At 40.2% G+C, this 11,324-nt stretch overlaps 1 protein-coding gene across 1 annotated transcript; it reads right to left on the reverse strand.

Moving 5' to 3' along the window:
• Nucleotides 1-5,846: 5,846 nt before the first annotated feature.
• Nucleotides 5,847-10,995, reverse strand: dnajc25 (DnaJ (Hsp40) homolog, subfamily C, member 25). The gene is made up of 5 exons (XM_080862425.1): nt 10,591-10,995; nt 8,248-8,400; nt 7,797-8,167; nt 7,610-7,709; nt 5,847-6,742 (listed from the first exon to the last, which is right to left on the reverse strand). The coding sequence occupies exons 1-5, from the start codon at nt 10,978-10,980 to the stop codon at nt 6,620-6,622; spliced, it is 1,137 nt and encodes a 378-aa protein (XP_080718551.1). The 5' UTR covers nt 10,981-10,995; the 3' UTR covers nt 5,847-6,619.
• Between the last annotated feature and the right edge of the window lie 329 nt (nt 10,996-11,324).

Consider the following 11,324-nt stretch of genomic DNA (forward strand, 5'->3'; position numbering starts at 1 on the left):
AGGAAAAAGTTACCTTTTAATAGGTCTAAAAGCTTTTGAAGCCCTGTATTACATTTCTGGAAAAAAAGAAAGTTATGTAAAAGATCAATTTTAGATTAGAAAATAATACAACATGGATTAGATTCAAGAAGAGGCTTCCTTTTTTTTTTTTTTTTTTTTTTGTACTAAACAGCGATCTTGTGAATAGATCAATAGTAGTCATCTCTTTTTTGCTTGAGCATTTAGAGATTCTTCTGGAAAGATTTCTGTGTCATGTTTTCTACTGAAGCTCACCTGGCCACAGAAAAACAAGCAGACTCCCAGTGAAGAAATGTAGCCTGAAGCCGGTTGTTGGAAGGGACTTGACTAGAAATCAACAAATCAAACAGACTAGAAGATGAAGATGATGATTATGATGAAGATGATAAAGCAGAAGAAGGATTCTTGGACTGGAACATTTCTAGTCACGATGAAGGAGGAGTTGGTGTTTGGACTCAGACGCCACATCTCAGTGTTGACGATAACTTACATTACCATGTATGGAAGCTCATTTCTGCCATGATTAAAAAATACTCATGCTAAAGGCAGTATTACAATATTTCTAAGTAAAAATTATGACGCCCTAAATCCGAATAATCAGATAGTTTTGAAGGGTAGCTAGATGCGCCGTTTGGTATACGCGTCACTGAATCATGAATTCATACATTTGCATTTCTGTGTGAATATGCAGAATTTGTAGTTCAGGCTCTGTTGGCCAGTAACGAAGGTAAACAGAGCAAAGCAAGTGAGGATTGTCTGACAGTGATTTAGAACATGACAGCCAGAAATGCTGGTTGTTCCCAGGGGTTAATTCAGCAAATACGTCCACAAACATCCAATCATTTTCACAATTTTACAAGTTTAGTTAGTTTAGTTGTTCAAAGAAAATGATAGGGAAAAAAAAAATCAGAATCTTGACTATTTTTTTAGATTCATTTCCGACATCAGTTTTATTTAATATTACAAACTTTTACAAACAAAGCCAAAAGTATTCACTTATTATGTTGATGTTGAACTAAGTAAACAGTATTTCATTTTAAGATCAGATTAAATAATACTTTGACTTGCTAGCTAATATTTAAACTAATGATATACAATCCTTGCTCAGTGAGATAAAATCTTTGACTTTAAAACAGGGTCATGTTTCATAAGTCTGACTAAGCAAGGCTTTTATTGTTGGTTAGTTTTTGTTGTATTTAAATGGTCATTTTTTTCTTGGTACAAATGGGCTTCCATACAACAGAACTCCATAAGACAGGAAGTGAAACAAACTGGTTCCATTTTGACAGTTTAATGTCAAAGCTGGACTTTGTAAAGCCCTGGAAACTGTTGGCCCAAACTTCATCCAAGCCGGGTGGTTTGGTGACATCTCTCTGAAAAAGGAACTGTTGAAAACATCAAAATGACCTTTGGAAATATCCTAAACGCCAATTTGTGGCCCATCTGATTGGATGAAGGAAAAACTACATTTTTTGTTTGGCTCTTGTACAGAGAAAACCAAGCTTATTTTCATCACATTGTGTGCTACTCACACAGACCCCATGTTTAAAAAAAAAAAAAAACTCCAGCAGTTCCAAACTGTGATTTTAAAAAAAAGAAAAGAAAAAAAGTTTTTTGTTTTTGTTCTTTTTTTGCTTTCGTCTTTGCCAAAATCCCCCCTTCTTGTCGTGAAGTTGTTTGATGTTAAAGATGATTGCTTTTTGTTTTCTGTTTTTTCTCGTGATTTCACTAAAGCCTTTGGATTTACTCTCGTGTTGTCTTTTCTAAGTCGTCAAAAAAAAAAGAAGGAAAAATGGGGCCGAGAAAACGAAACTGAACCATGGCCAAAGCCCTTTCTGTCCTTTTGGAGTTTGTTTAAAAAAAACAACAAAAAACAACAACAAAAAAAAACTTGTCATGGATAGCAGGCAAACACCTGGCTGTGTCACTATTCATAGAAAAACAGACTTTGAGAGCAGAAAGCCTGACTTAATGCTCCTTAAACCTGAAAGGATGGAGGCATGAAGAATGCTTCCTGGACACTTTGTATTGTGTATTGGACTTTTGAAGTCACTAGAACGCACAAGGACAGACAGATTTGCTGTAGCGCTACAGTCATGTTTCCAACCTTGAAACCATTGGTGAGACCTGAAACTTCTGTCAAGAGCGCTGGGAGCCTAAATCCGGTTCACTTCCATGTTTGGCTTGATAACATTATAACTGAAAATATCCCAGTTTGTATTTACACACAAACCAAAAGATCACAGACTCTTCGTGGGCAGATCGGATCTTCTCCTGGACGTCTTGGAAAGAGCTTCTGTGGGTGCTCACGAGGTGATCCGGTCTGCTTCACAGCATGTATGCAGTAAGAGAGGACACAGTTGGTCGTGTTTAGTATATAAAGAGATTAACAGCCAGTGAAGGTTTGAATTTGTTTTGTCACAGATGTACTTTTTATTTTATTTGGATTTACTCCAGACTGAAGGTTTTCTAAAAACTACTGTTTATTGTACTTATTTGAACTTAAGTTAAAGGGAACCTATTCTGTTTATTGCTACTGGAGTCACTTTGTGTGATTCAGAATTATAAAATAATCCCTAAAAAGCAAGCAAACATCATTTATACTGCAGATTTCCCTCCACGAGGATGTACTGGTTCTTGCCAAACCTCTGTACAGGCTGTGAATTTTAGCATGGGAAAAGAAAAACTGAGCAACAATAGCATAGTAAAAAATTATGAAACTCATAAGCTAATTCCATAACATACAGATTCAATAAAATAATTGAAAGCTTAAAATAAAGCATAATAATAATCAACTCTGCTTATCTGAAACAAACAGTTTTAGCTCCTCCCCTTTTGTTCTGAATTGCCACTCTCCCTATACAGGTGGTTGGAGCTTCTGTTGTCAGATGACCATATTAGGGATATCCACTCTCTCTGACTTCATGCAGAGCCAAGAGTAGAAAAAAAACTGAGTTTAAAGCAGTCTGAAGTTTAAACTTTTGCCTCAGATTTATAAACAATAATGGTTTTGATAAGAAGTGCCACAATATAACACTACTGAACTGATAATGATCATAATCAGTATTTAAAAATAGCATTTTTATTGCATCACAAATGCACATATGATATTATCTTAAACAATCCAGGCTGACTGTAACGGTTTGCAGTTTATTTACTACTGCTGTTGGCGTTCATGTTTCTGTTGCCATGGCAACTGCCCACTAATTGGGAGAGAGTCACTCCCCCCCCCCCCCCCCCCCCCCCCCCACCACACACACACACACACACACACACACACACACACGAAAACCTCCCAAAATCAGACTGAGTCACTCCAGAGTCAAATCCTGAGGTGGTTTCTCAGGATTTGACCTTCTGCCAGCTGCTCCGTGAGCGTCTGTGTGTCTGATCGAGTCTGTGCAGTTTGGTGCTGAATTGTAGGTGTACACCTGTGATGGGGAAAAAAAAAAGGAAAAACATAATAGGTTCTTTTTAAAATACTTGAGTCTGTTCTGAGTCAGTGTTTTGTCATTCGTCTACATTTGTGGGATAAACTGGGATCTCCTACAGGCTGCTGTCAAAGCCGGTGAACTCCAAACACGAGGGCAGCCAGCTGACTTGATTGCACTGTTCAGGCTGTTTGTGACGGTGGAAATGTGCTTGGATGCTTTGGCTGAATCGATGTACAGAACAGTTTTTCTTTGTGAAGCCTTCAGTGTGTGTACTTCCTGTAATGTAGTTAGTTGCAAAGGCAGATTAAAGCTCTTATTATTATAACCGTTCTTTAAAAAAAGAAAAAAGAAGACAGACCCTCTGTGAGGTCTGTAAGTCTCTGCACTTGTGTATCTGTTTTGTTTTTCATTGAAAAAGAAGTATGATTGTGATCATCTCAGCTGGCACTATTTTAATCAGTTAACTAAATAACGCGTCGTTGCTAAGACTCGACTCCCAGCCAGGTTATGTTGGTTCCTTTTTGCTCTTATTATGATACCAGATTATTGTGGTTAATGTTGGAATGACATGGGCCTTCTATCATCCTTTTGCCTTGTATTGTTTGTTTTTGTATGTTTAAAAAAATGTATGTTAATAATTTTTATTGTTAATGGAAAACCTGACACGGTGTGCGTCGTCTTCTTTCTACCATCGTTCATTTTCCGGTGATTTAGAGCTCAGACTGAGCAATGAAGGTGTAGTGCTCACATGCTCCCGTGTGATTTAATTATAGTTCAAACAAAAGCAGAGCAATGTTTACCCAGAGAGCCACATCGCCATTTCATATATTTTTAAATGATTTTATTTTATATTTTTCACTCTGAAACATCAAATAGTCTAGCTCTTCAGATTGAACACAGAATGGTTCGTGAAGCTTGGTAAGTCACAAGAGATGTTATAGTTTTCTTCTCAGTTTCTGATTTTAGATCAGTTTAGTTTTTTGTTTTAAAGCTTTAAGTGGTTGTTTTAGTTTTCGCATTATATGGAGGTCTGTGAAGGATATTAAAATATATTAATTTATATGCTCACCATAAACTTATAGTACACCTTGCAAGTACTGGATCGAAGCCCACTTGCCTCCAGAATTGTCTTAATTCTTCATGGCAGATTCAGCAAAGTGCTGGAAACCTTCCTCAGAAATTTGTCCATATTGACATGATGGTGTCACATGACTGCTAAACAGCCATGGTGTGAATCTCCTTTTCCACCCAAAGGTGCTCTACTTGAGTACACAGAGCTATATGTCATATTCCAGAATCCAGTAACTGGGATCATTAAGGGATGGATCTGGTCAGTAATAACACTCAAGCAGGCTGTACTAATGGGCCCAAAGTGTACCAAGAAAACATCACCATCACAGCACTAACACCAGCCTTAACTGTTGATACAAGGCAGGATGGATCCATGTTTAAGTTTTTTATGCCAAAGTTTCCTGTTCTTTGGTGACAGGAGTGGCACCCAGTGTGGTCTTCAGCTGCTGTAGTCCAGAGATGCTCTTCTGCATACCATGGTTGTAATGAGTGGTTGTTTGAGTTGCCATTGTCTTCTGGTCTCTGGTATCAAGAAGACATTTTTAAACGCTCGATATTTTCTGTTTTTCTGACCGTTCTCTGTAAACCTTGGAGATGTTTTTGGGGGAAAATCCCAGCAGGTCAGCAGCTTCTGATATATTCAGACAGCCTGTGTGACACCAACAAAGATGCAAGTCAGGTAAATCACCTCTCTTCACTCTGATGCTCGATTTGAACTTCAGCACCTTGTCTTCACCATGACCAAATGCCTGACATTGACTGATAATTATATCTGGGTTAACAAGTAGCTGAGGTTTGAATCAGGACTCGTCCTTGGTATGCGGTGGCAGTGCTAATTGGTACTACATATCCAACCAATCATGCTGTTGTTTTCAAGGCAGAAATTAATTTCAGAACAGTTTTTTTTTTTAGTATCAAGTTATAAACATGTTTGTTTTAACTGTGGACTCATTCACTTTTGGAGCCAGCCTCCAGTGGACATTAGAGGAACTGCAGTTCTGGTACTTCTATTAAACAGCAGCTGCTTTACTTCAGGCTTGAGGGTTTAAAGCTCCACCCCTCTGACATGTGAAAGAGGAAACAAGTGTTTCCGTTAAAGTTTGAAAAAGAGAGCAAGCCAGCATGACTTGAACTGAATTTGTGGTTAATGAAGCAACTTCATTAACCACAAATTACTTAAAATAACCAGACACTCTTTAACTCATGATGAGTCAAATAGAGTAGAGATGTATCTGAATATAGCATGACAATTTTATGCATTCTCCTTGCAGTGTTTGATTAGCTCTCAGAAAACTTGTGTTCATACACCAAAAACCACAGGGCAGGTTAATTTCAGAGTGACTTTAATTTCGCTAAAACGAAACGTGGAAACAATAAATAACACAGAGCAAAATCAACCTCTGAAATGCAGTAAACAGTAAGCAGCCACCTGAACTTCTGAGGAGAGCGATGATGAAAAAGAGTCAGCGGGTGACAAAGATCAGCTGTTGTGAAACCGCAGCTGTGACTTTGGTTTCCATTTACACAAATGTATACCAAAACACCACGTCTCATTTTCTTCAGATTAAAAAAAGCTTCAGCAGCACATCAGAGACAGAAAAGCCCTGGAAGAAATAACGTACTGAAGCTGTTTCTTATGCGCTCAAACAGCTTCTGATTGATGTTTCTAACCGTCGCTGTCTTACCAAAGGACACTTTGGTATAATAACCAGCAGCGGCCTGGTTATTCATCCAACAGAAAATCACTTAATAACACTTCGGGCTCCAAAAGTCACTCAGTGTTTTTACCAGCAGGAGAAAACCAAAAATACTAATAAAAAAATTACTGAATCATTATTAAACTTCCCTCTACTTAGTTTGGAAAACAAAAACATAATAAAAAATAGCCATGATATAAAAAAAATTACTGAAAATCTCAAGCTTCAGCTCACAGTTTATTCCCTCCGTCGTCCTGTCAGAGGCCCGAATGCTATGAAAATATCTCTGCTATATAATCTTTCTGTACAGGTACGTTTCTCACACAGCGTGGCGTCCCTCTGTGTGTGTGTTGGCACCGAGGCAGGCGTGTCTGTCATCGAGGATGCTTTCTGTGCCGCTCAGTCGTCGATGAAGGTCAGCCGGCCCGGCCCCTCGTTCTTCATCCAGCGGCGGTACCGCTTCATCCTCGTGTCGGTTGCCATCTTCACCTTCATCTCCTCCTCCTGCTCTTTTCTGTACACCTGAAAGACAAAGACATTTTAAGATAATGTATGGAACTGAACAAATATTTGCTAAATTAATTCAGCACAGCGAAAATAGGATAAAAATAAAAAAACGGAATGGCACAAAATGTCCCACTAGGATCCTCGAAGGGCTAATATATTGACAGAGGACGCAGTATCTGAAACCATAAGGCTGTACCAAAGCTCTTCCATCACAGCTATTGGGTCTAAGAATTCTGATTCTGCACGGGCAAACGAGGTGAAGCTGGAAGCAGGAGCTACAGGTAGGTTTGTTTCTGACTGGTCAGGAGTAACTGCTGAAAGATGCTGACTACACGACAACAACATGACTGACTTCTGGAAAGCTGCCACACTCTTAAGGTATTTACACATCAGACACGTAAAAGACGCTCACACAGACATCATAATTTTATTGGATGAATTTGCAGCGATCTGAATAAACTACTCTGACCAATCACCGGTATGCAATGGCCTTTACTTTGAAAGTCCAGTCTGGCTAGTTCCATTCCTTTCTGTCAGGTGATTCCCTGATATCATTAAACTGTTTCAAATCTTTCATCTCACAGTTTGGATGTAGAGCACCACTGTCTTAGACTGCAGCTGCTGACTGTAGTCTGAACCTGGCCCTGCTATGCAGAGTTTACTGAGGCTGCAGAAAAGGACAAGGTCCATCATCACCAGCTGCAAGTCTGTGCAACACCTGAAAGACCTGTGGTCAAACTAACACCAGCTGCCTTTAAAGGATGGAGCTGGAGCTTTATCCATGAAGTAAGTAAGGCCAAAGACACTAAAAACGTACCAGGAATATCCAAGGAGGAGGCTGTAGGAGGGAAGAAGCAAAAGAAAGAATTGACTGCGACCAACCTCGAAGTTTTCTTTGATCCAGAGCTGTTTGTCCAGGAAGGTCCGCTTGGTGCTTTCCTCCAGGCGGTCAAACTGAGTCTGGGACAGCTTCATGTACCTCCTGAGGATAAAGCAAGGTGAGAAACTTCTAAACATGTTTCATGTCATTCATCCCGGCATTCATATTGTTGCTTAAGCTTGAGCTGACCTGATGATGTAGAGCTTCTCCTCATCTCCATACTCCTCTCTGCAGATGGTGAAGCGGTACACCCAGGACGCGTACCACGCCACGTAGTAGGTCAGGTAGTACGGGAAGAGCACGATCTGACACAGCAGGATGTCCGACAGGTTGGGCTTCTGGTAACCCCCTTTGATGTCTATCTTGTTTTTGATGATGTCGCGGATCACCTCTTCCTCCTGCTCCCGGATCTCCTCCTTGGAGCGTCGGTTCTTGCCTTTTTCCTTGGTGCGGTTGAGGAGGCCTTGCTGCTTGGCGATCTCCGTGGCCTGGATGCGGTACTTGGGAACGGTCATCAGGTAGTTGATGGCCTCGTTGTAGCTGCTGTGCCAGCTGTAGTACTGCAGAGAGATGGGAACAGGTTTGTAAATAAGTCAGATGATGTTCAGCAAACCATGGCTTACTCAGTGTGCGGTCTTACCTGGAAGATTGAGATGGCACAAATGGTGACCAGGACGACGACCCGGACGTCCACTTTGGGAGCGAGCCGTCTGCGGTAGTAGGCATAGTAGTGCTGGTAGTACTCCTCAGGGTGGTCCAGCATGTAGTCGTAGTCCCGCCGCGTGTCCTCATCCTGCACACACAAAGATCAGCAGGTTTTAATTCCTCCAAGAATTAAAACACCTATGAGAACTGAGTTTGTTAATCCGGAGTGAGGAAAACACTGGTTTTCTGTCTTAGGAGAGCTAACAAGCTCTGAGTCAAATACTGGTTTCCACTCATCCTACTTCTCTCATGCTGCATTTCATTTTCTCTGCCAGTCAATATAAAGCATATATTAGAGCACATTAACTGGCAGAAATTGCTTTTATAATTTTATAATCTGACAGATCACTGGACACTAAATGTGTTTCTTTCAAATAAAATAAAGCTACAGTATCCGTCCTTCTAACTCTTTATCAGCCAGTTCCCCTGCACTGAAAAATTTACTGTAACAATCAACTCTAATTCATCACAAAAGTGTTTTGTCAGGTGGAGGTCTGGACTCTGCGAGGGGCAGTCAAGTTCTTCCACATCAACCTTGCTTTATGCACTGGTGCGAAGTCAGTGCTGAAGCATTGAGGGTCCCTTTCACTTGCATCCCACGGTTTGCATCATGCTGGGTGATGTTAGGCTTGGATGAGGCTGCTCAGCCATGGAAACCTATTCCATGAAGTTCTCTACACACTGTTCATGAGTTAATCTGAAGACCACATGAAGTTTGAAGGTCTGCAGCGTTTGATGCTACAGTAAGTTGTTGATCTCTCTGAACTGTCCGCCTCAACATCCATTGACATGGCAACAACTGGAACACTTGAATTCAATGATTTGGATGCGGGACTTTTGGCAATAGAGCATACGTCAGTGGATAGAGTATAACATGGAACAAATGATTAGTTCTTAAAGAATTACATTTTTCGTTAAAAGCAACACTGAGGTCAATTACAGAAATAATTTTAAACTGTTCAACACATTTTATTTTATTCTATTTTTTTCTTCTTCTTTTTTTTTTTTACTGAACTTTATGCAATTGATTGTGATTATTAAACTTTACCTGCAGCTCTAGACTCTGGTTGAATGTAAATGACAAAGGTGTTGAATTTAAGATTAAGTACTTTATCTCTATAGTAACTACCAATAAAATGAACAGCCGGATGATGAAATGTCAGGCCTTTCAGCTCACAACTTATTAATAACAAAGTCAAGATGAACACGAGTCCTAAAAATACACGTATGTGCGGAAACTTTTAAAGTTTTGAACATGGGTGTAAATCAGCTATGAAATACATCATGTTTATGCATGTGTCAGCTCTGATAATATTTAATGAGAAAAGTAAACAATATTCATGTTCATGTGACTCATTGACGTGAAAATGACAGAATGCCTGCATTATACATATTTTTTTTTTTTATTTGACAAGTGGTGTCTAATTTTTGTGTTTTCCTTTACCCAAAGAAATATATTTTTCATAAATTTGTACATGGATGCATAAATCTGTACAAACTGCTGCACAAAAATTCACCAGAATACAAGAAATACAGAGTCTGACACTCAGAATACTCAAAGACGACCTCTGTAAGCCCCAGTTTTGATAAAATCTGTTATCAGAAAATATCAGTGCTTGTATTGCATGCATTTAATTTGTTTGTGCTCCTCGCCCAGCTGTCTGAAGCTTTTTACCACGTTATTACTTTAAAACCTGTCATGTTTTAACGATTTATTTTGTTTAAACATGTTTTTGTAATGGGTTTAAAAGGGAAACTTCTGCTTATAGGTTTGAATATATCCCAACTCTAAAGCGCAAGTCTCTACCCCTCTGCAGACTTCTGGAAGCTGGCCAATCAGAGGAAAGTTAGATTTTTGAACAAATGGCCTTAAAGAGACAGCTCTTTGCTTACAGGATGAACTGACCAGCACAAAGGCCCAGTTTTTGGAGTATGAATCATGCAAGGTTACTCTAGAAAAGTTCAAGGTTACAAATATGGAAATAAAAATAACTTAAAAATAGTGGAGCGCTATTAAGATGGTCAAATATCAGAGGATATATTACAGGATCGGAAGCACAAGCTGACTTCATGTCTATTTTAGGACTATCAGAGCAGTGAAGACTTAAACCTGCAGCACAGTTTGAGGTAATCCAAGATTGGATCAAGTAGACATGATGGCACAAATAGTTTCCGGGTGGATATTACAACAAATGAAACTTTTATGAGGAAATTAAAAACCAAAACAAAACAAAAAAACACTGTAAAGCTTTCAAACTTCCCACACTCTCGGACGAACCTTTAACGTCTCGTACGCGGTCGCGATGAGCAGGAACTTGGTGTGTGCAGATTCCTGGGTCTCCCCCTCCAAGCCCGGCTCCCCCGGCCTGAACCGGTCCGGGTGGTACCGCCGGGCCAGTTGACGGTAAGCCCGGGCGATATCCGACTTGGAGGTCTCCCGAGTGACACCGAGCACGTCGTAGCACACCTCCTTCCCACAGTACAGACCCTCCACCAACGCCGAGACCGCCGGCAGGGAGGACACGGAGAGGAGAAGCACCGCGAGGCGCCACCACGACTTCACCGCCCGCGGACAGCCGGTGCTCTGTCCGCCACCGCTCCGCTCCCCGGGAGCAGCCATCTCTGCCGTCTGCCTGCCTGCTGTCCCGTCGCTCACTGCTGACGACATCAAAACGAGCCGGAGCGGAAGGATGACAATCGAAGATCGTTTGGTAGAAAGATGAAGCCTCCTTCATTTCTTTGATTAGTTCATTTAAGTTTTTATTTTTTGTTTTTTATTGGTTTTATTTTTCGGTTCCAGCCTATAATGTTCCAGTTCTCTAAATTAAAATGCACAAATATATGAAATACTGTTTTTTTCTTCCCTTTTTTTGTTAAGTAGCTACAACACTGTCATCTTCATAAACCTCATAGTTTAATGGTTCTGGGACTGTCAACTGCTGCTGGTACGTCATGGATTTCCAGGTGAAAATATTGAGTGAAATTACAGTGAAATTATTATTTGTTGAAACA

This window comes from Rhamphochromis sp. 'chilingali' (assembly GCF_963969265.1).
Source record: "Rhamphochromis sp. 'chilingali' genome assembly, chromosome: 2".
Lineage (NCBI taxonomy): Eukaryota > Metazoa > Chordata > Actinopteri > Cichliformes > Cichlidae > Rhamphochromis > Rhamphochromis sp. 'chilingali'.

Coding starts and splice junctions, on each gene's coding strand:
- dnajc25 (XM_080862425.1), bottom strand. CDS start 10,980: ATGTCGTCAGCAGTGAGCGACGGGACAGCAGGCAGGCAGACGGCAGAG. Junction 8,401..10,590: donor CCGCGTACGAGACGTTAAAG/GTTCGTCCGAGA, acceptor TTGTGTGTGCAG/GATGAGGACACGCGGCGGGA. Junction 7,710..7,796: donor GAGAAGCTCTACATCATCAG/GTCAGCTCAAGC, acceptor CTTTATCCTCAG/GAGGTACATGAAGCTGTCCC.